Raw genomic sequence first — 25,548 nt, 5'->3', positions numbered from 1 at the left:
CGTTTAAAATACAATTGCGATTGTGTACACGTTCGCGTGACACGGTTACAATTCTAAAAACCAATTCGGAGTATGCGTTCGCGCAACTTCAATCAAACTTTTCTTAATAATAAAATTGTTTAGTAGGCCGCTAATTTAATTTCAGTTTATATAGTTTGAGGTGTGCCATCCACAATTTAATCATTCATGGCCCTCATATTACTAACCTAGATATAAGAAATGACAAATGCTCATAGTTGCTCTAGGCCCGTTTAATATATCATTGTGATTATGGACACGTTCGCGTGATATGATTACAATTTTAAAAACAAAATCGGAGTATGCGTTCGTGCAACTTTGGCCAAACTTTTCCTAATAATAATAAAGCGTTATTAATTGTGGACACGTTCGCGTGATATGGTTTTTGGCGCGCCAAACAAATGAGTACACATGCGCGTGACTCGTTTCAAGATAATTTTCTTAATTAAAAAGCAGTAAAAGGTAAAAGCACATAGGTTCTAAAAATGAGTAATTGGACAATTTTAATAATCCAAGTATGATCAAAGCGACCGTGCTAGAACCACGGAACTCGGGAATGCCTAACACCTTCTCCCGGGTTAACAGAATTCCTTACCCGAATTTTTTGTGTTCGCAGACCATAAATAGAGTCAAATCTCCTCGATTCGGGATTCTAAACCGGTGACTTGGGACACCATTAACTATCCCAAGTGGCGACTCTGATCTTAAATAATAATCCCGTTTCGATTGTCACTTAAATTGGAAAAACTCCCTTATACCCCTTTCGGGGGTAGGAAAAAGGAGGTGTGACACTCTTTCAACTACTTTAACTCCGCCGGTGCCATACGATACGGTGCCCGATACGAAATCAATACCGAAATCAACAACCTTATCCAGCAACATGCCCGGCGGCAGGAAACACATCTGAAAAATCCCTCACCACCGGAACTGATTCAACGGTAGGAGTCTATGTACTGACATCCATCACGAAGGCCAAATAAGAAGGACACCCCTTCCCAGCCATCCGCTGGGTCTTCAAAAATAAAACTACCCTATTGGGAACATAATTCGTCGAACCTCGCCACTCACTCCGTGGCATTCCCGGCATAGCCAACATCGCCGTCCTAGCGCAACAGTCCAAAATAACACAATACTGAGACAACCAGTCTATACCCAATATCACATCCAAAATCCAACATACCAAGCAACAAAGATCCACTCGGGTCTCCAAACCTCCAATAGTTACCACACAAGACCGATATACGCGGTCCACAACCACGACCTAACCTGTTTATGAGAACTCCCAGTCTCCAAATTCACCCAGCACGCGAATCACCATATACGATCCCAACTTACCGTTCGAATATACAACACACCTCTAATACACAATCATCCCACGAGAGGTACTCTTATAATTCTTCTGTGCCACCAAGCAACTCGAATATCAGCAGTCGATCCAATAAGAGAGCGCCGCAATACTAATGAAGTATCCTCAACTCAAACACATCGCCCTTCCTCAAATGTGTACCCTCATCAAGCCACACCAATCAGTGATCTCATTTATCTAGCCATCTGAACTGTCCATGCTACCTAAGAATTTGTGACCTTCCTTTCAAAACTGAACCGTGACCTTACACATGCAAATCTCAATCCTACACAACATACCGCATAAACCATACCATCCTGGGATAAATATGAGAACTTCATATCCCTTCCGAGCCATAAGCAGCTACGTACTCAACTAGCCAAGAACTTTCAATTAATCTCATCTAGAAGAAAATCACTACACATCTCATGATCCTCACGCTCGTAGCAAATATACATCTCTAACCGTGGTAGAAACCATCAAGAACTCTCCGAATTCCATTTGCACAAAACTAAACCGCCAGGACTGAATCCTTCTATCTCAACCAAGCTACGCAGGCCACTAGAACCCAAGAGCATTGCCGCGAAACACCTGCAGAAACTCATTACCTCGTAAGCATCCAAATTAATCATATCCTTACCATGCCGATCCGGCCTGCTACCAAGCTATCCCATCTATCCAAGTTCCTTCTGATTTACCTTCAACTTGATACTTCTTCTCGCTATAACACCACAATTTCTCAACCCAGACTCACCACACGAGACCCAAGCATAAAACCACACCGTCTTAAGGCTCATAAGCCGCTGACTACTCTCTCAAATATTCCCAAATGCACCAAATTCAAAATACCTACCCTGAAGTGACTCACTGCGAACCCAAAGCCATTACCTTTACCTTCCTGATACTGATATATAGAATCCTATAATGATATAGAAATACCATTGAGTCTTGACACCCTCCAATGCAAACCTCAGTTTCTAGCCAAATATACAACTTGAAAATCTCCAATTATTACATGTAAAATCTTGAACCCATTAGAACCATTCTCGAGAGTTATCCACTCTACTCAAATTGCAATTAGACCGATCAAATGGACGGAACGACCTGTGCTCCATGAGCACTCCAACACCGCAGAATGTAACTTCACCTTAATGCAACCAAGCAACTTCATGATCTATACACCGTACATCCTTTACCAATAACAACTCAAGTCATTCCACGATTCTCATACACCCATAAAGCATAACATAATCTTTATTGAAATTTCCTTTACTCGAGCCATCCTCGGTCTCAACCTCCGTAAGCCATAACTAATTCACCGATACGCCTCAAACTAGAACCATCATAGCACATAATCGTGCAATCAACTAATCAATAGTAGACTCCCCCACTTGGCTCGAAGCCATAGATCAAAACACACAATAACTCATAATGAATATACTCTATTACTGTCATAATACCATAGTGAGATTAAACTCAATCCTTCATAAGCTCGTGCAACACAGCCCGTCTAGTACTTCAAATCTTCCGCAAATCTCGCGTTCACCCTCATAACAGTCAAGCCCACTCTCTTAAGCGACCCAAATTTAAATTGCAACACATATACTTCACTGGTAAAGGAGATCTTCCAACAACAACATACGGATCACACAAACTTCAAAACACTCCGCAGGGGATAACCCACCTGCTTCGCCTCAAACTAACATCTCTTCATACTCTTCTACCGTCATAAACATTACGCAGTCATTTAATCTTCCTGAGTCTGAACTCATATCACAACGTGAAATCTACTTTACTTCCCAACTAGGCAACATGAAAAGATCTTTCATCACACCCACAACTCGGGGCTATACATCAAATCACGATGGAAATAAAACACCAGATAGTTCTTGCTGCCCCAAAACAGACCCTTCTTGTCTCATTCAATTCATATGAACACATCTCGTAGTCACATCACACTCATCACGTAACTATCCAGTCATCACTTCCCTTAATAGGGACACAATCGAACATATAGATCCAGAAACACGCGCTCGCGCAATCAACAGCTCAAGGCTCAGCTATAGGCAAAATATGGCCTCAAGTCTTCCAGACTAACCCAACATCAACACATAGAGATCACATCTCGCCCCTCGATTAGGGAATCACAAGTCATCGATGCACATCTGGTACTGAGCGCTCATGCGCGCATACGAATGCGTGGAAGGAATTCAAAGAGTTATATTTCAAGCTAAATCAAGGACGCACGATAAGAATTCAAGAATGTGAAGTTTTTCCTAAGGGTTCTGCAGCCTCCCGAGGATAAGTACAGACGTCTCCATACCGATCCGCGAGACTCTACTAAACCTACTCATGACTCGCGAGACCTATGTAACCTAGTTTCTGATACCAAATTGTCACGACCCTAAAACCGACCCGGTCGTGATGGCGCCTATCGTGAAACTAGGCCAGCCGACACAACTCCCGAATTAACCATTTAATCATTAACAATCATTTTTAAGCCTTTAATTAATCAGATATCTTATAATGTAAGTCTAAATGAACAGTGCGGAATAAATACACAAGCCCGACATCGGGGTGTCACAAGTCACGAGCATCTACTAAGGTCTGAATACAATGAAGAGTCTGAAAATATGCTAAAATAATCTAAGGAAGACAAGAGGGAGAAGGGCAGGGCTGAGAACGTCGGGCAACTACCTTGCTAACTCCGATGACTCTGCCCCTGAGCAATCAACACCTGCTACCGGGTTCAGAAACACCTAAATCTGCACACAAGGTGCAGGGAGCAATGTGAGTACGCCAACTCAGTAAGTAATAAAAGTAAATGAAAGCTGAACAGTAAGAAAACACGTAAACCACGTCATAACACTACAACAAATATAGATCATTTCCAAAGCAGTACACAAATCATTTACTTCGTAAATCAAGCTCAGTTTCAGTAAAAATCTTTTAAAACAACTTTCAATAGTTTCAAACGAGTGATAAAACAGTGAGTATAAATGATAGAAAACGTAAACAACCCCTCGGGCAAAATCATGTATCATAAACGCCACTCGGGCATAATATCAACAGAACCAGCCCCTCGGGCTACCTCACAATCACTTGTAATCATCCCTCGGGCATAACATGGATCAAGAACCGCCCCTCGGGCAACAATATGAATCAACAACAGCCCCTCGGGCTACATCACATCACTCACAATGGGTACCCGCGCTCACTGGGGTGTACAGACTCCGGGAGGGGCCCCTTACGGCCCAATCGCAATAACAAGTCATCTCTTGGCATAATCAAACAGGCTCTCGGCCTCATATCAAGCCACCTTGTGGCGTAACAACTCAGGCCCTCGGCCTCATAATCATGAATCAATATAATACTGTTGCAGCGCGCAGCCCGATCCCATAGTATCCTTACAACACAGGCCCTCGGCCTTACTCAGTCAGAATCTCACAAGCCACACGGGCAACAGTAAAACATGATGCTTAGCCCAAAATATCATTTAAAATATCAAAAACGAGTAAAGATGGCTGACTTGTGAAAACAATAGAATATAGCATGACCGAGTACAAATACGAAGTCAAAATAGTGAGGAATAGTAGTAAAATCCCCTAAGGGTCCAAACAGTTGGCACGATGCCCAAATATGGCATTCAGCCCAAAAAATGATGATAGCAAACGGTTTTCATTCAAATACGCAGTTAAACAGTCATACGGGACAGACTAAGACACAATCCCCAACGGTGCACGACCCCACGCTTGTCATCTAGCGTGTGCGTCACCTCAAAGTATCATAACGATGTGATATCCGGGGTTTCATACCCTCAGGACATCATTTACAATCATTACTTACCTCTATCCGGTCCAAACTCTAGCCCGCGATGCTTTTGCCTCTCGTCTCGGCCTCAACTCGCGTCAAATCTATCCAAAATCAGAATCATTACGTCAAAATATGCTAAGGGAATGAAGCCCATGCGAAAATAATCAAATTACAACACAAAACCCAAAATTAACCAAACCCGACCCCCGGGCCCACGTCTCAGAATCCGATAACAATTACATCAATAAACTCCTTATCCTCCCACGAGTCCATACATACCAAGAATACCAAAATCCGACAACAAATGACCCCTCAAGTCCTTAATCAAGGTCTCCAATTACAAGCCCTAGTTTCTTCAATATTTATCCACCAATTTTTATAAATTTCAAGCCTAATCAATGAAATAACGCCATAGGAACGAGTTTATGTTCAAAAATCTTACCTCAATGAAGTTCCTTTGGATTCCCTCTTCAAAATCTCCCAAAAAGCTCGAAAATTGATTTAAAAATGGTGAAGAAAGGCTGAAAATCGCGAAGGATGAAATATATACTTTCTGACCCAGGGATTCCGCACCTACGGTCTTTGTCCGCTTCTGCGATCCCGCTTCTACGGTCTAACCCACCGCACTTACGATTTCCACTTAAATGCCCAATTCCGCATCTGCGACAAAGCGCCCGCACCTGCGCTTACGCTCCCGTAGCCGCTTCTGCGGTTCCAGCTGACTTCCCTTTTGGCCGCATCTGCGGCTTGCCTTCCCAACCAAACCCACTTTTTGATATCCATTCAACAAAAAAATGTTACCTATTTTAATATTTTGAAACATTAACAGAATCGATTATATTATTGTCTCAACAACTATAATTCTCTTAAGCCACTTTCGACTTTCATCATAATTATTCTTACAAAGTCAAAAAGTAAGAAGCTATTAATACTTTGAAATAATCTCCATTCCTATTCTTTTTTCTTTGGATTCTTTTCTTCAATTTTCTATATTATAACAGGGAGCTAGTTAGAGAAAACGAATGGCGAAAGAGGCAGCGAGAATTGAATCCACATTTATCGGCATAATTAGATTATAAAATTTGGTGGATGACTATAAATTTTCACTATAATATAAGAACCATGTGCAATGAACTCTTCCTTTGATTCTCCACTATATGAAAAGAATTAAATCAAATAGTCGATGAATATATTATATATAATTTATTTATAATATGTGTATAACCTCGTATGACCAGTATATAATTTATATGTATCGGTTAAAAAAAAAATTAATAAATTCAACCGGTATGTAAAGATTCCATGGATTTTCAATTCCAAAAGTAAGCTTAGGGGAAAGTGCACAAATAGCTATTTATCAGTGATGCGATTTAGAGATTAGCCAGTATTTATTTTGTCCTGAAATTTTAAACTAAAAATCTTAACTTCAGGACACTTCAAGTTATTTTTGTCCTGAAAAATTGAACTAAAAAACTGAAATTCAGAACGTACTGGCTAATTTCTAAATAATAGTCCTTTAAAGTAGTTAACTGGTGTCATTTTTACAGAAGCTCAATAGCAAGCCCAACTCACTTGGGCTTAGCCCAAAACCAAGTTTTGACTTAGTAAATTGTCCTACAAGTTTTCATCATACAAAACAAACATTGCCCACTTCATCAGGAGATATTTACAAATATAAGGAATATATCCACATATAATATACAATGCTTTTAATACAACCGAAGGTGCCAAACTTCTAATAAAGCATACGTGATACTACTCGACTCCTCTCTGTCCCTCACAAGTCACGCCATTAGAAACAAAACCAGATAACTACCGGTAAGAATAATTCAATTATCCCATAAATTTCTTCTTTTCTCTCTTTTTCTTTTTCCTTTTAATTTTAACTATTACGTTTGGCCCAATTTGTGCGCACTTAAACTACTCTCACCCACTACATAGGTTCCTTTTTTCCTTTAAAATCTTATTACTAAGTAGCTTTCAATATATCAACTTATTAATTTATTTTTCTTTAATAATAAAAAATACTTAATAAAAACGGATTTCAAAATATTTAAATTTTATCTTTATTAAAATATAAAGTAAGTTATTACTCAATTCCCAACCAAACCCATATTGTTTGTCCTTTTTTAACCGTGGTTCAAGAATAAAAGGAAAAATCCTTTGAAATACCAAACTTTTTTTGGTAATATTCAATAGTAGATATTTTTAAGTACAATATAAAGTAGACTTAAAAATTTAAAACGTATAACTAAGGAGTTAAAAATTGGGCACGTCAAACACGCGTCGATTTCAAGGTGGAAATTTGCCCATAGATTATTAGGACACAGAATGACCATAGTATTACAAGCAACAAATTTCCCTTTTTTTTGGGTCTTTTTTCTATAGTACTAGGGTTCTTTCATTTATTAATTTTTTTCTCTAAGGTAAATCAAATTAATTCTTTCAGCGGTGTGTTCCCTTATCTGATCTTTATCTGGATTTGCCTACCCAAATAAAAAAAACAAAAAACAAAAATTTAAAAAAAGGATTGATTCATCTGTATTGGATTTCTTAAATTTTTATAATCTGCGACTTAGATACTGTTACAGTTTCTAAAATTTAGGGTTTAATTGATAGATAATAGATTCACCTTTATTAGGTTGCAATTTTCACAATCTATGACCAAATATTTGTTACACTTTTACAAATAAATTAGGGATTTGTATTCTGGGTGATAAATTCAAAGCAAATTACTAGTATTTCATCTGGTCAAAGGCCAATTTGTTGTGACCAGGAGCTGATATGGTGGGTAACATCTCTCTGTTTCAGTACTGGGTTAGGGTTAGGCTTTTTTTATTTTTATTTTTATTTTTTCCTCAAAAAAAGTTTATGCCTAGGATTAGGTTTAGATCTGTTGAATCTGATTATAAATTTTTGGTTATGATTTTTTCTAGTGTTTCAAATTTATATAGTTATTGGTTTAAGCTGTTTTTGTGATTTGATTTATTCTGCTACTGAACTGTTTGTTGCTTTTTTGAATGTCTGGGTGTAGTGAAGAGGAGTTGAAGCTTCGTAGATCAGTGGATCAAAATTTGTAAGTACATATGCTTCTGTTCTGAAGCTTTCAATCTCTGAATAAGGTTATTTTGGTAAAATTACCTGTTTCTGTGAATGTGTGTTTTTATATATGGACTTCTGTCTTGTCTAACGTGGTCAATGAGGATTCGTATAGCTGATCCTAATTTATTTGCAACTGAGGCGTAGTTGTTGTTGTTGTACATGTTTTGACTAACTGGACGTTTTTTGGTGATTTGATGATCATCTTAAAATTGATCATAGTTTGATCAGGGTTTTACTGTTTCAATGTAAGCAAAGCTATCACTGAGTAATGAATTTGTGCAATGGTTGAAAGATCAACTGGGTAAAATTACTTTAGATGAATGTTTTACAGAAGAGATTTTATGCGATCTATACTATTTTGGGAATTTTTGTCTAATTATGTGGATGGACTCTTTCAAGAGTACTTCTGAGATTTTGTGTGCATATTTGTACACAAGCAGTTTGGTACTGAGGCATTATTGTTGTTGTTGTATTTGTACACAAGCAACAATTGGTCTTGATAGATTATCATATGTTTGGTTGTCGTCTTAATGTTGATTGTACACTTCATGTGGAAGATTTCCTATATTAAATCGGTTCATAGAGAACAATCATAGTTATCAATCTGTGCATTCAGCTCGGGCCCACTGATTTTTTGCCACAAGTAGCTATATGTACTTTTTGAGTCTCAGTATAAACCTTCGGTTCTGTTCCATATCTTATGAAGGGAACTCGAGAGTGCTTTCTTCTTTCTTTGATTTCTCACTTGTATATTGGTTGCTTGGCAGTCTGGAGGATGGGGACTGAACTTGTTAGACATTGTGTCAAAGAGGAGGATATGGACATTTCATCAATTCCACCTGGTTTTGAGTCACTTGCGCCCTTCACCTTAAGAAAGGTGGATAATAATCGACTCACGATTAATCAGCCATCCTCAGTGAGCGGATCAAAATTGCATGGAAGTCAGGTAGAAACATATATTGAAGGTACCGAAGATGGAAAGATGATTAAGTCACTTAGGCGTAAACCTGGGATAAACTACGGGAAGTATGAGAAAAGCTCAGAAGATGAATCCGAACCCGATCAGGTTGAGTAGCTAGCCTATTATTCTCTAAAAGTTTTTTTGCACCTCTCTTATTCTCTTCCTCTTGTGCAGAATCCCTTTGTAAGGCCGTCACTTCCAAAAGGAGTCATCCGTGGATGTGAAGCGTGTCTCAATTGCCAAAGGGTCAGTATAATAACTGTTTTTTTTATAAGATATTTAGTGCTGGTATGCTGCTTTTATTTTTCAGCCTATTATGGTTTATGATATCATGTAGAAAAGTACCTATAAACAATTATATTTACAAAGAAGCATCTCTTCATGGCAGCCATTTAGGATAATTTAAGTGTTATGGTAATTAAAATTAGAGCAGCATTTAGCACTCCGATCACCGAAAGTGTTTAGCTTCCAATGGAGTTGAGTTCACAAACATAAAGCTAAACAAGATACAAGCCAACACAGAGTTGTAGGTCTATTACATGTATATATGCTGTTTTAAAGTTTCAAGCTTGGAACAGGTAACTGCGAGATGGAGGCCAGAGGAAGCTTGTAGGCCTGACCTTGAGGATGCTCCGGTGTTCTATCCAACTGAAGAGGTCCTATTTTACTTGTCTAATGAACCCCTTTCAGTATCTCTACTTGAACACGACTCCCTTTCTTTTTTGTCATTACTCACTAGTCATTACATCGGGAGGATGCTTTATGAGTCTTGCCTTAAGTTTTGTCAATAACTTTTTTCAATCTCCAGGAATTTGAAGATACCCTGACATATATGGCTAGCATACGCACCAAAGCAGAGGCATATGGAATTTGTCGCATAGTGCCGCCTGCTTCGTGGAAACCTCCATGCCCTCTTAAGGAAAAATATATATGGGAGAACTCCAAATTTGCTACCCGTATACAGAGGATTGACAAACTTCAGAATCGAAATTCGATGAGAAAGATATGGAAAGTTAATCATCATAAGAAGAAGAAAAGAAGAAGGTGCTCAAAAACCGGAGTAGACTTGGGTAATGGTAGTGTTGACATTAGGACCCCTGATGAAGCTGCTATTTTTGAGGAGAGGTTTGGATTTGAACCTGGTCCAGAGTTTAGTCTGGACGCATTTCAGAAATATGCTGATGATTTTAAGGCCCAGTACTTCAGGCAAAATGAAGGGCAGTGTGAGCCTTCATTGGAGAACATTGAGGGTGAATTTTGGCGGATGGTCGAGAAACCTACCGAAGAGATCGAGGTGGCACTCTTTACTGATCTTTTTTTCTTGCTGTGCACGCCATCTAGGTTATGATATATAACACTTTCTCCCTTTCTGTCATTCCTTTGTCATCATTTGCTAGGTTCTTTATGGGGCTGACTTGGAAACTGGAGTATTTGGCAGTGGGTTCCCTAAACATGGCCATCAAGTTGGCTCTTCTGACCCGAAGTATGTAAACGCAGGATGGAACTTGAATAACTTCCCTAGGCTTCCAGGTTCTGTTCTTACATATGAGAGCAGCGACATATCTGGTGTTTTGGTGCCTTGGCTTTATATAGGAATGTGCTTTTCATCATTCTGTTGGGTAAGGAATATAGTTTTCCTCGGTTGCTTTATTACACTGAAATTTGTTGGGTGCAATTGGCTCAACAAGTCTTTCTATTGATTGCGTAGCTACTGTAGGTGCCAATTTCTCTTCGCAAGTGGGGTTTCCTTTCACATGTTGAAATAAAATGGGCACATAACTTTTTCATATTGCTTCTGTCTTTCAAATTTTTCTTCTTCTATTAAAGGTCTTGTAAATAATAATTAAAAAAAAGAACTTGTAAAACCTTCATTAAGAATGGAAATATTCACAAATGGTGTTTGAGTAAGCTCCAGATCGTGTTTATTCGAACAACAAATGGGCGGTATTAGTGATTCCTTGGTTGAGATTGTTCCTTTCTCTTGCATTGAGCAGGAGCTAATTTAAAGTCAATCAGAGTTTTTGAGGTCATATTTCTTGAAAATAAGAAGTACTAGTAGTTGTTATTGGGTCTGTTCTTGACAACACAATCCTTTCTTTTGAATTGGGCAGCAGTGTAATTTAGTTTGCTTGAAATATATGAGCAGTGTAATTTAGTATGCTTGAAATATATAATTTGGATGATCATTCTTTTCTTTAATAACCTGAAAACATAATGCATTCGTGCTTCTGTCTTATTTACTTAACAATTTTCTTTTTATATTTTCAACCAACAGCATGTTGAAGATCACCATTTGTACTCATTAAATTATATGCATTTCGGGGCTCCAAAAATGTGGTATGGTGTGCCTGGAGCAGATGCGTTGAAATTGGAGGCTGCTATGAGGAAGCACTTGCCCGATCTCTTTGAAGAGCAGCCCGACCTGCTTCACAAGCTGGTGAGTCCAATCTTCATCTGATCGAAAAGTAATTGAATCCTATTAACATGTCTCGTTGTTGGTATTCTCTATTCAAGAATGACATGTTTTGCTAAAAGGCCTGTTCTGCTACCATCGTCTTTTTAGGGTTGGGAGGTATAGGTGATATGTGCTTCCATTTATATTGTTGGAATACTGTAGCGTCCTCATCAAATTCAAATGTAATCAAGAAACTGTTTTCCTGTAAATTTTGCTCTTCTTATGGAAGATCATCTGTCTGCTATGTCATTTGCTAGGTTATTCTTTACAAAGAGGTGACAGTGAATTCGCCACAGGAGTTGGCTTCCAACCTCTTATAAATTGTTTAATCTTTTATCAACAACCTATTATTTTATGCAGGTTACACAACTATCCCCCTCAATATTGAAATCTGAGGGAGTTCCAGTTTATCGGTGTGTCCAAAATCCTGGAGAGTTTGTTTTGACCTTCCCAAGAGCATATCATGCTGGTTTCAATTGTGGCTTCAACTGTGCTGAAGCAGTAAATGTTGCTCCTGTTGACTGGTTACCACATGGGCAGAATGCGATTGAGCTTTACCGTGAGCAGGGCCGGAAAACTTCCATATCCCATGATAAACTGTTACTGGGGGCAGCTCGAGATGCAGTCAAAGCACACTGGGAACTTAATTTACTGAGGAAGAATACCTCAAATAATTTACGATGGAAAGATGTTTGTGGAAAAGATGGAATTTTGTCAAAAGCACTAAAGGTACGAATTTATTTGAATTAAATAGTTGCATTCTTTTGGCGGATGTGCACATAGCAACACCAATATTCTATTGATGGATAGTCCTTAATCTCCATTTCCATTCTTCTCTTATCTTTCTTTTGTTGCATTGAGGGTATATTTTCCTTTCTTATCCTTTTATTTTTGGGGGATTTGACTGATATTAATAGATTTGGTCATACTGGTACCACATTTTAGTTCTATGTCCGTACAAGTTATGCTACTAAGCCTAGTACCTCTTAATCAACTTCACTGCTGAATTATCTTTTTTGCAGAACCGTGTTGAGATGGAGAGAGTGAGGAGGGAGTTTCTTTGCAATTCTTCACAGGCACTAAAGATGGAGAGCACCTTTGATGCTACTAATGAGAGGGAATGTAGTGTATGTTTTTTTGATCTACACCTGTCTGCCGCCGGCTGTCACCATTGTTCGCCGGATAAATATGCATGCTTGAACCATGCAAAACAACTGTGCACTTGTTCCTGGGGTGCCAAATTTTTCCTCTTCCGTTATGACATCAATGAGTTAAATGTACTAGTTGACGCGTTAGAAGGGAAATTGAGTGCAATTTATCGATGGGCCAGGCAAGATCTTGGATTGGCTTTGAGTTCTTATGTAAACAAAGAGAGGCAAGTTGCAGGGCTTGTTGGTAAGTTATCCTGTAAACCTGAGGAACTAGTGCTAAAAGAGGCAAGCACAGGATCCCCTATAGCTTCCATAAAAAAGGAGAAGGATGATGGAAATGCAAATTTCTTGACAAGGGGCAGCGACAGTGCTTCATCATTGCATAAAAATAAACAATACAGGGAACCATTAGCTTTGGAATCAATCAAGGCATCCTCTATGCCTGACAACTCTTCTCATGGAATTAAGGGGGCAAAGAATGGTTTCCAGAGCAAAAGTGAAGAATCTGTAAAGTTGGTTCCTGATTTTAGAGCTCCAGTTTTAGCTTTGGAATCAATCAAGGCATCCTCTACGGCTGGCAACTCTTCTCATGGAATTAAGGGGGCGAAGAATGGCTTCCAGATTAAAAGTGAAGAATCCGTGAAGTTGGTTCCTGGTCATAGAAATCCAGTTTGTCAGCTTTCCGTGGAGGGTGGGTCATTTAGTAAGAAATTACCAACAGATAAGCATGAAGTGAAGGGCACTTCAGGTCTTGGTGATGGTGATGTGATCCTTCTCAGTGATGATGAGGGAGAGGAGATGAACAGATCAGTTCTTTCAGGAGATACTGTGGATAAACATACAATGAGCATGGGTAGCAGTGCTAAACCTGTCTCAGCAACATCCATTAATGATGAGAAAGTGACCGGAGACAGAATTAGTGGTTCATCTAGTTCAGAGAGCATAAAAGTTGAGGATAATGCGAAAAATTTAATACATCATAGACTTAATCAAGAAACACATTCTTCCCTTGGAGGTTCTTCTGTAATTATGGATCTTGATAAACATGCCCAAGGTTCTCAGGCTACAAAAGGGACTTCTGGCTGTAATATCATTTTAAGAGATGCTGATGCTTGTCCCAAGCCCCCACAACCATGTGACTCTAAACCAAATAAAGAAGATAGCCAAAATAAGGAAACGGAGTGCCCACAACCTTTATCAAGTGACTCTCCCGTCTCTCAAAACAATTTGGACAGATATTTTCGTCAGAAAGGTCCTCGTATTGCAAAAGTCGTGAGGAGAATCAATTGCAATGTGGAACCTCTGGATTATGGAGTTGTTCAGCCTGGCAAGCTATGGTGCGACAATCGGGCTATTTACCCCAAGGGTATGATACCTGTGAATTACTCGTATTTATCTTTATTCAACTCATGGAAGTAACAATAGACACACTTGTTCATGTGTCAAATGCAGGATTCAGGAGCCGGGTCAGATACATTGATGTTTTAAATCCAGCAAATATGTGCCACTACGTTTCTGAAGTTCTGGATGCAGGGCGAGATGGGCCATTGTTTATGGTAATTGGATATTCTGTTTGAATGGAACTATTTGTCGGATGTTAATTTTATTTGTGTACTTGTGCTGGCGGAATTCTTATTTTTGGCTATTGTGGTGCGCTTCAGATTGCCACAGTTTCGTTCTTGTTTCCTCTGCATTAAGCTTTCCATGCAGAGTTGAGCCACACTTAAAAGCTTTGTGAGTTTCTGCTCAGGTTGTAGTTTGCCTATAGGCACTTTTGACTGCTACAATATTAGCTAGATGGATATTCTTGTATCAGCTCATGAAAACATTCACAGCCTACATCTTTGAGGGTTACTTAACAGCTTTTTTCCTGTTTGCCTTTCTTTTTTGTTTACCTTCGCTGTGACAAGCTTATTGGTGTCTTTATTGCTATGTATTACTTGGTTATTCATGCCATTGTGTTGTCATACTATAATACTATTCCTGCTATTCTTGCGTCATACTGTAATGTTATTCCTGTATTCCTGCTATTCTTGCGTCATACTGTAATGTTATTCCTGCCATTCTGGTGTCCTCTCTTTAAGTGGAAAAATGGTCCTTGCAGGTCTCGTTAGAGCATTGTCCGAATGAAGTGTTTGTTCATTTATCCGCTGTCAGATGCTGGGACATGGTCCGGGAGAGAGTGAATCAAGAAATAACAAAGCAACATAAGTTGGGAAAACTGAAGCTTCCTCCTTTGCAGCCACCTGGAAGTCTTGATGGCATGGAAATGTTTGGTTTTTCTTCACCTGCAATTATACAGGTCCTTCCACTTATGTTCTTGAATTTGATTTTAGATCTTGGTAACTTTTTGGCACGATACAGTACCAATATGTTAATCTTTAAAAGGATTTCATTTCCGATTCTCTCCTAGATAAAAAAATGTGAGAAACAACATGGAAGTTGAAAGAAAATATGAAATGTGATCTAAAAGATATATCGTCTTGTTGTTTTCATTTGATTTCATCTGTGCAGGTAATTCAAGCTATGGATCAAAATCAAGTGTGTTCAGAATACTGGAAATCTCGACCGATGATGCAGATAGCACCATCAACATCTGTTGACAGTTTGAAACTCACTATAAAATCCGAGATCTCAAATGATCCTACCGGAGCTGATACAGTACTCAGTGGCCTGATTAAGAAGGCAAACTCTGAAGAACTTCATGCATTGTACACACTTCTCAAAACCAATAATTTGACCCCTAATCAAGGTTTAATGACTCGGCTTCTTAATGAAGAGATTGATAAGCGAGGAAGATGATTAGATTTACAGCCTCGTCGAGGCTTTGACTTCTCACAAGGAGTTAACCCTGTAAATGTTCAACCACATTCTAGTTTTAGGTTAGATGGCATTAGGTTGACCCCCATTTCTTGAAATTTTGCACTGGCTAATAGCAAGAAAAGCCCGTCATATAGTTACTTTTGGACTTTGGTTCTTCCATTCTTTGAGAAGGATGATTGAAATAGAAAATTCTTTTTCCAATCTTGCTATAGTAATTGTTACTAGTAAACGTTAATCATTTCGGAATTTATACTAATTATAGATATCATCGTTAGGGAAGATTAAGAAGAGTTATAGTTCTACTTTCTTATTCCCATGAAAGCATGAGTGAATAGTCAATTATTGTTGAGAGGGTTTGAAAGAGCCTGTAAAAAGTTTATCGTAGAAGAATTGTGGTTCTATCTTTCTTCATTAAAGTAATCGCGAATAAACAATTGAGGTTGTCTTTCTTCATTAAAAGAGAAAGATTGAAAACACACAAAAAAAGGGATAGAAGAAAATTAAAAAGCCGCGGGGGATGTCTCCGAAATACTTCTGTAAATACTTACTCGCATTCGATGTTTGCACCAAAATATATGAACTTATCATAGTAAGTTATTAAATGAAAGAGTTATGCTTATTTAACTTGCAGATAATTAGGCTATATGATCTTTGCCTGCAACATCTCTAACTATTTGGGTAGCATCTTCCACTTAATAAATCACGCGTTTTTAAAGTATTAATATTCCTCAGTGTAGGTTCGATGATTCATGCAATGTTCGTGAGCAAGATATGCGAAAGATGAGGGGACTGATAATACATGACATGCATCTATTAGTTTTATGTAAACATCGATTACGTACGAGTAAATTTTTACCATCCTGTTTGTTCCATTAAAATTTGATTTATTTAAAGGTCTCATAATCATGTAGGTGAGTATTCTAAAGACCAGAAGCAGAGCTAGGATTTGAAATTTTTGGGTTCGGGAATTCTAATCCTTTTAAGTTACGGGTTCTAAATGAATAATTTGTATATATTTAATGAATTTTTAAAGATAAATATAGGGTTTGAACCAAAACTACTGATTTCCGCCGAACCCGTAGGAAACAGGCTCCACCCCTGCTAAAGACACAAGCCAACAACAAGAAGTTAATTTGGTAAACATTTGGACAAGGATTAAGGCTTTATAAGTTATAAAGGGCTAAGGTACTTTTAGCCCGCGACTGAAACCTTTTATATTTGTAGTCGTAAAAGTGTATAAAATTTATATATTTTTTATATATAACATACAAAAATGTATATATATATATATATACACAAAATAAATGCAAAAAAAATATATTTTTTGGCTATTATTTTAAAAGCCGCTATACGATGTCATTTTCCAAGTTATGTTATAAAGCCAAGTAGTGGTTTCTTAAGCACATGATCAAGGATTAAGGCCAATTTCTCCTCATTCAAGTATTATTGGCCCAAGTATTAGGATTTCGGACCCATTTTCGTGAAGCTAATTGGACCTAAATTGTACTACTGCCTAAATTATATGTCGGATAGCAATGAAATGCATTGCCGTTGCCACAAATATGCAAACCAAAAGTTGGAACCAGTTTTTATTTCTCTTTTCTTTTGGCAAAATATATTTTTTGGAGTATTTGGGATTAAGTGATCGACCAACAATAATATAGACGACTACTGAGCTAAAGTATATCATGTACAGTCAAATCTCTCTATAACAATCTTATTTGTTTCGATATTTTTTAGCTGCTATAGTGAAGTGATATTATAGAGGATATATATTATAACATTACATAAAAGTCGGTTTCGAGAAAAACATGGCTTTTATAATGAATAACTATTATATAGATATGCCGTTATAAAAAGGTCTGACAGAAAGTAGGATAAGGCTTGAGTATTTGATTGCCTACACTTTGGTGTTTTCGCATCAAATCAATAAACATACGACCGTAAGGGCGATCAACCATTTCCTTTTTTGATGGTTGATTTTCATTGATTAAATAAACGTTGCTTTGTACAAGACACTGACATCTTGTACAAATATCAGGCCATTCCGAAAATTCTGAAATTTCTTCTACCTTTCTGCATTGTTTTCTTGCAAAACAAATAAAGTAAGTGTGATTGCTGCTGCCATTTATATTCGTTGAAACACTGAGGTTTGAAATACCACTAAATCAGTGTGTAATCCGTTCTATCCTAGGAGGAAATTGTTAGGATCGAAAAAATCAGGTGTCATGCGGAAGCTAGTAGCGCAAACCCTGAACGGCGATAAATCATATAACAAAAGAGAAATCAACCAATCAAAAGAGACACAAACATTTAACGTGGTTCGATCAACTGACCTACATCCACAACGGAGATGAGCAATCCACTATAATAAAAAGAGAGTACAAAATATCGAGAGAACAACCTCACGAAGAGGCAAACACAAATGACACACTAACACTTGTCTCGTAAAGTTCTCCTCCTAAACAAGACTCTCAAGCCCCCTATGGCTACATTGTGGATGCTAGTGAATGAGAAAGAAGGATCCTCAATTTATAGAAGTCCAAACCTTTTCCTACAAGAAAAAGGACTAGCCAAATATTGGAGATTTATAATTTCCTTTTACAAAAAGGAAAACCCAGTTAAGGTAATTATATTGCCCTTTTCCTTCAAGAGATAGGAAAACCAAATATGGTAAGAAAATTATGGCAAACACCTAACAGTTCTCCCCCTTGGCCTGAATTTTCTGGCAAAATAAACTTGATCCACCTTCTTCACATAGCCTTCAATATGTCGCATCTCCAGATCTCCGCCACAAAGTTTGTCTCAACGTGCGTAGCACTCCGGTCAAATNTTTAAACATACCATCTTGCTCATATTCGCCTCCATTCCGCAACAACCCGGATAAATAACCAAGGCTCTGATACCACTGTTATGTCGAGGAAGAGGCAAACCCGAAAATAAAGAAGATAAAGAACACCAAATTTTAACGTGGTTTTTACCTTCGATTTGAAGGGTTTTCCACGTTAAAATTTGGTGTTCTTTATCTTCTTTATTTTCGGGTTTGCCTCTTCCTCGACATAACAGAAATAATCCTAAACCTCGGGTACTAGGAGGAGATTAAGTCTTAAGGAGACAATGTGAATTCAGTGTGCTTGGATTAATTTCTTTTTTTCTTCTACATTTGTGTTTTCGTTATTTCTGTTTCCAGAATTATCTTACAAATACAAATTACTAACACATTAATCCGCTCAATATCTAAATTCTACGTACTTATATTAGTCAACTTTAACTTAACATGGTTAAACACAATACAATACATAACACATACCATTAATTTCCTTATTTGTGTTTTCCATGTACATCAACTTTTAAAGAAATAAAAAGAGCATTCTTAAATCTACCAAAGCATGCACTCATACTTTACCACTTTCTTTTTGTTTCATTGAGCAAATTCCAAAGATGTGAGGACCACATTCTCCCCACATCAAACCATGGCTATAATCATAACATTTTGTTCCCTCAAAAACAAAAAAAAAAGTGAAAATAATAATATAGAAACTATAAAATGCAAGTTGTCATAGTAATATACCGAAGAGTTTAGATAATATACACTGTCAGTATAAGAAATTTTTACACAATCATATCACATTTATTTGTTGTAGCAAGTAATATGTCTTATTTTTAAGATTGCAATTCACATTTTAACGAGTTTACTTGTAGATATTCTTTTAGTGACTTAATGGTATAATTTTTTTTTTTTACTTGAATGATAATTATAACTTAAATTCTATAATAAAAAACTAAAGGAAAAAAAAGTTGTTTGTAACCTATAATTATCAGTACCCTTAAATAGCAAACATGCGATAAAGCCAAAGAAGGAAATATGCGAGTGTTTGTACGGACGAAAAGATTACACGAGGGACAAAGCAAAATCGACGGATGAGAAGCAATATGTGTGACGACGTGGTAGAAGGAGAACCGTTGATCTTAGGATCGAAGGACGAGGAGGGCAGAGGATGCCGCTGTTACCCGACAAGCAGTACATGATGTGGGAGATTTTTGATTGGTGGACCCCACAGGGGACACGTGTCAGCTTCAAAACGCATGTCACTTCCGCATATTGAGGGATTTTCGTTATTGGAGGTTGATAAATTTGTGGGAAATTTGGTTAAGCGTGCCACCCTTTAAGAGACAAATTTAGGGTTTGAAAATTGCATCAAAATCCTATAGTACCTTTGGCAATGATGTTTTATTGGAAAATTGAAATGTGTTTATTTATATAGACCTTCAAAAATAAATAAATTATGCTATTAGTTCATCCGAAAGATATTTATAAGTAATTTTATACTCAAAATACTGCAGACCTGCTACAATATGAAAGTGTAGTATTTCTTTGCACTATATATATGGTATAAATAGTACGGTCTAGCCAGTTTTCGGACTGGTCATTCAAAAATAGCCAACGTTTACCAAGTCAATGAAAAATAGCCACTAGTTTGCTGCAACAGAGACCGGTCCAGCATAATATACTGGAGTTCGGTGCACCTGTGTATGAACTTCCAGCATATTATGCTGGAACTCCAACACACGGAAAGTTCCAGCATAATATACTTGAGATTCGAGCACTTGTGTATGAACTTCCAGCATATTATACTGGACCGGTATACTTTATTGGAACTCCAGTATAATATGCTGGAGTTCAAGTATACTTATGCTGGAACTCCAGCATAATATGCTGGCGTATTTTTCGGGTTTTGAACAGTGTTTTCGCTCAGATTTATCTTTACATGAAACGTGGTTAAATTTCGATTACTTTTGAAACTGAGCTATTTTTGAAAGACTACTGGTATATCTGGCTATTTTTGAATTTGTTAACATCGATTCTTTTACAAAACGAAATAACCTAAACCCCTTGCGACTTTGACATTGTTTTTCCCTCTTCCGCCTTCGACTTTGCGCGAATATCAACCTATTTGAGGATGATGAAGGTTATATAACAGTTGAGAAAATGTTATATTGTCTTATTTTATGTTGATATGACAGTGAAAAACTGTCATAAACTCAAGTTATACCATGTTCGCTCACATAAACGAAGTAGACTTGACAATGTATAAGAAAAATAAAACAAAGCAATTTTTTTCTTGAGATAACATTATAGTAAGAAGACTGCATATACAAAATATAAGGAAAAACTCCCTTTGCCATTTACAAGTATTTTCCCATAGGTGGTGAAAGGGATTCAATAGATAACAAAATATCAAAAGGAAAAACTCATTTTCCTAAATATGGCAAAGTCTCAAAAAATTATAGCATCCACCAATAAAGTAAGCTTTCGCAATCTGGAACTTTATACGATCTCTTTTCTCTCTCTATATATATATATATATTATATGTTAATTATCGGATACGTGAAATGCCTAACTAGGGTTCCCCTTTTTCTTTCCGTTTTCCTCTAATGTTTGCACTTTATATATCCTCTATAAGCTAACCAATAATACATGGAATTGATCTTCCACTTGCGCCAAAAATGAAGAGGTGTTGTGTTAAAGATATAATTAAGTAAATAAAAATATGTTCTTTCTAGCATGTTAAATTTTTAGATATGATGGTCACACACTTCATCATAATGTGCATAGCTTTGCATTAATTCAATTCACTAGATTAAAGAAACTAAATTAAAGTGAACAAGCTAGAAGCACGATCAATGCTCAAGTTTTCATGCATTTATAGGCATTAAATCATTAGAGGACTAAGTGGTTGAATGATGAAGGAAATCTGTAGATAGAAATGCATAATGAAGGAATAAGAAATTAATAATAAGCCATTCTTGGATTAAACAGAATTACATTCTATTCCTTAAGGAATAAAAAGAAAATAAAATAAAATTGCTAAGAAAACTAGCATTAGGAAATGAGGGTCAATAACATGGACTAAAATTATTTGTACGTATATAGTACGTATGAGTCGACCAAAATTAGCCATTATGATTTATGCCATTGGTAGCTGAATTGCATTGATCGCATCTGTTAAAAATCAGTACTGCATCTCTGCAAATAGGACCATTCATACATTAAACCTAATCTCATCTTGAAGAACAAAAAGTAAAACACGAATCCATATATAGAAAATAATACTGCATCCATTTCATTTCATATCATATGATAGTGTTTGACCGAACACAAAGTTTAGAAAACCAAAAAGCTTTTTAGCACATACCAAAAACCATTAAAACTTGTGATCTTAGACATGTACATTTCTATGACCATCACTTTCTCATTAGACTATTTTAACCGAAAAAGTATTGATGTTGACCCTATACGTCGTGATTCTTCTTTCTCTTATGAATTTTTTAGTTAGATGAACACTGCTATGCTGCATATCGGGGTGATTTTTCCCTCTTATGAAAGTCGGTATCTCACTTTAGAAGGATGGAGATGTGGGATGTACACCTAGCTCCATAGCTGAGCTAGTAACTGGCCAGAGGACGACCGACTAATCGGATCAGAAGCAGCCGAGAATGTTGTAAAAAGGATCAAGGAGGAGTAGGAGCTAATTAAAGAGCACATCATTTAGGGTAAAACAAAAAAATTAGTTAAGAATTTCTAAATATAAAATATGTCATTCTTTTTTAACCAGATTAAATAGCAAAGATTGACATATAAAATAAATTAATAGAAACAGTAACAACAACAAAGAAGGTTATTTTTCAAATATCATCCAAGAAAAACCAGATCCAGAAATAACAACAACAACAACGACAAAAGAGCATTATATAGAGTACTAAACTGTATCAAAACTACCTTTCAAATGAAAAGTAGAAGACATGCAAAACCATGTTCTGATTAGAATTTTACATTATTGTCCTACTATCATTTTCTTATATTATGGTAATTAATTAAACTCTAGGCAAAGTATTATTTGACTGAACTTCTCCCACTGTTACTATCTTCTGATTTCTTGATCTTTTCCTTTTCTTCTCATAGCTAATCCCTCTGGACTTAGACTGAAAACTACGAACATCACGTAAGAAAAGCTTAACTGCTCGAGTCCCAAACGGATTCATTTCTGGATTCCCTCCATGTTCTTCGTAAGCAGCTCGAAGACGCCCTATAAGCGCATCAAGACTTCCCCAAGCTTGCCTTAAAGGACAAAGGCATGGCGATGGAGGATTCAACACACCGAAAAATGGGCAATTTTGGTTATGAACTTTGGTCTTTCCGAACTGATCCAAGTACCTGTTGGAAATTAATTAAGAGTTTAAGAGCGATTATATACTAATGGTAAGTAATTACCTGATGTAATAGAATAAATTATGCTCATAATGTAAAAGGATCTTTATACTGTCAGTGCATATAACTTAAATGGAATATGAACAATAGGAACAAAGACTAACAGAATCGAGAGAACGATATATAAATATATATTTACATAATCAGGTAGTTCTATTTAATACATTGACAACTTAAAATAAATGGTAAGTAACCTGCTATATAAATTTAATTATATTGATAGTGCAAAAAAAGTATTACACTATCAGTGCATATAACTTAAATATGATACTCCCTCCGTTTCAATTTATGCAAAGCGCTGTCCATTTCCTTTTTAGTCCATGCCCAAATTATTTATACAATGATTTGTAGCCACATAAAATATATGTATCTCATTATACACCACAAGTATAAAAATCTTCTCTTTTTGTTAAACTCCGTGCCCAATCAAATAGATTCATATAAATTGAAACAGAGAGAGTATTTGAATAGAACATGAATAATAGAAACAATGATTAACAGAATAGAGAGAAATTAACTAGCTTGGTATATATTTCCATAGAAGACAGTAAAGTGAACATGCGTATTTGTAGGCTTAATTAATTCAAATAAAAGATCAGAAAAACCCTCAACTACTACTATAGTCAAATCTCTCTATAACAGTCTCGTCTGTTCCAGATATTTTTGGATATTATAGCGGATTGCTATTATAGAAACATATATTGTAACAGAACATGAAATTTGGTTCCGAAAAAACTTGGCTTTTATAGTGAAGTATTGTACGTTATATAAGAATGCTGCTATACATAAGTCTGACTGTACTAGCACAGTTTTAAATATATACAGTCAAACTTCTCTATAACAGCCTCGTTTGCGCCAGATATTTTTGGATGTTATAGCGGATTGCTGTTATAGAAACATATATTGTAACAGATGATGAAATTTGTTTCCGGAAAAACTTGGCTTTTATAGTGAAGTGTTATTATATAAGGATGCTGTTATACAGAGGTCAGATTGTACCAATATATCTTATTCTTATTTTGACTAACAAATACATGTGATACATAGGAATTATATATACTAAAGAAACAGAAGTAATAAGTACAAAACTTTGAAATATTATTCAACATTACCTAAGAAATTCCAGGACGTGAACACTGCTGCAAAGAGAAAACGACGACAATGGGGGATGGTGGTTTCTTAAGTATTGACAGAAAGTGTTCCAATCTCGACGTTTCTGATTCTCATATCGACTTAATGGAGGAGCTGAGAAGGGAATAACAGTAGTGTTTGAGAGATCAGTACTTTTGCTGGGAATAATATTTCTTGAAGTTACATTGACTTTTGCTCTCACAAAATCCATGGGAAATATAGTATACTAAATAAGCGAGAAATGTTCTTTCTATCTTATGATGAGTCAAGCGCTAACGAGCAAGAAAACAGATATACCCTAAGTTATAACAACTTTATCAGATCTTATGGTTATTTTTGTAAAATCTTATTATGTAAGAGTCAGAAAAACCCTTATATTGAGGTGAACTGGAACAACTTCTCTACTATTATGACTGAAAAATTTACTATTGGTAATTAGTAAGAATACTATAAGGGTCAAATATGTAGTTGACCTAGTGTAGCATGGTCAAAGGTTGAAGATGAAAATAGCAAATATATATGAAGGATATATCCTAATGACGTTGCAACATTATGCATATACAGTTACGACTACCAAAGATTTTGGCTAGTTACAAAAATGGGATTTCTCTATAGTAATATTTTGAAATTTTTTGTATAGAAATCTTGAGAAAGAGCTGAAATTAGTGAGTAAAAGAGAGAAGTAGATAATGTCCTTTGATTTTTGGTCCAAGAAAAGGGGGAAGAAGAGAAGAAAATAGATTAGACATCCATTTGTGTGTGAAAAAGGAGAAATTTTTAGTAGGGGTCAAGAAAGTGAGAGAGTGACATTTGTGCAAAGAGTATATATTGTGAGAAAGGAGAAAAAATTTTGGCATTTATTTTGAGGTTGTAAAAATGTATGTACGACGTTAGGTTTTGCTGGTAACCCTACTACTACTACTACTAGTACTGGTTTATTCACTATTAGGGCACGTGTAAAATTTGGAACTATTGAAAACAACACTACTTATAAGGGGAAACTACAAGCCAACAATTCCAGGAAACTTCATAGCAAATACCTTTAATTCCAAGAAAATTTCTCTTTGCCCACTGATAAGTGACAATGTATAACTTTATTAAAACAACAACAACAACAACCTTATTCAGTGAATTCCCACGAGTGGGGTCTGGAAAGGGTTAAGTACAATTAGAAGTGTTAAATGAGCGGGTTGGCACGATTTTATGCGGTTCAAAATGGGTTGAGTCAATAATTGGATGGATCAAATGACCCGCCCAAAAGTTACTTGGACTAAAATAGGTTGGGTCATGATGGGCTAAAATTCGGTCCATTTGACCCGCCCAAAAGTTACTTGAGCTAATATGTGCTGGGTCAAGATGGTCAAAAATTCGGGTCATAGCCCAATTCGCCCAACTTTTTTCAAGCTTTACTTAAGATGTGTTGTCTTCTTATGAATAATTACTAAATAAGACTTTTTTCTTTTGTTATGGTCATATAT

The 25,548-nt window shown here is 36.7% G+C and overlaps 2 protein-coding genes across 5 annotated transcripts; one reads left to right on the top strand and one right to left on the bottom strand.

The window, feature by feature from the left end:
- Positions 1-6,904: 6,904 nt before the first annotated feature.
- Positions 6,905-15,871, top strand: LOC109218144 (putative lysine-specific demethylase JMJ16). 4 transcript variants are annotated; one of them, XM_019382478.1, is made up of 13 exons: positions 6,905-6,994; positions 8,211-8,252; positions 9,046-9,344; positions 9,414-9,485; positions 9,818-9,895; positions 10,048-10,533; positions 10,637-10,858; positions 11,515-11,676; positions 12,055-12,423; positions 12,717-14,211; positions 14,298-14,401; positions 14,950-15,147; positions 15,360-15,871. In XM_019382478.1, the coding sequence occupies exons 3-13, from the start codon at positions 9,054-9,056 to the stop codon at positions 15,645-15,647; spliced, it is 3,765 nt and encodes a 1,254-aa protein (XP_019238023.1). In that variant the 5' UTR covers positions 6,905-6,994; positions 8,211-8,252; positions 9,046-9,053; the 3' UTR covers positions 15,648-15,871. The 4 variants fall into 4 exon arrangements, 3 of the variants coding, with proteins under 3 accessions (XP_019238023.1, XP_019238021.1, XP_019238022.1); XM_019382476.1 differs by lacking the exon at positions 6,905-6,994 and adding an exon at positions 7,495-7,602; XM_019382477.1 differs by lacking the exon at positions 6,905-6,994 and adding an exon at positions 7,646-7,963.
- A 6,519-nt stretch (positions 15,872-22,390) lies between these two features.
- On the bottom strand, positions 22,391-24,846 carry LOC109218143 (protein LIGHT-DEPENDENT SHORT HYPOCOTYLS 2-like). The gene is made up of 2 exons (XM_019382475.1): positions 24,052-24,846; positions 22,391-22,885 (listed from the first exon to the last, which is right to left on the bottom strand). Exons 1-2 carry the CDS (start codon positions 24,279-24,281, stop codon positions 22,546-22,548), a joined length of 570 nt encoding a protein of 189 aa, XP_019238020.1. The 5' UTR covers positions 24,282-24,846; the 3' UTR covers positions 22,391-22,545.
- Between the last annotated feature and the right edge of the window lie 702 nt (positions 24,847-25,548).

The sequence above is a fragment of the Nicotiana attenuata genome, unplaced genomic scaffold (assembly GCF_001879085.1).
Source record: "Nicotiana attenuata strain UT unplaced genomic scaffold, NIATTr2, whole genome shotgun sequence".
NCBI classification, from domain to species: domain Eukaryota; kingdom Viridiplantae; phylum Streptophyta; class Magnoliopsida; order Solanales; family Solanaceae; genus Nicotiana; species Nicotiana attenuata.
This window is presented reverse-complemented; position numbering and strand designations above follow the sequence as displayed.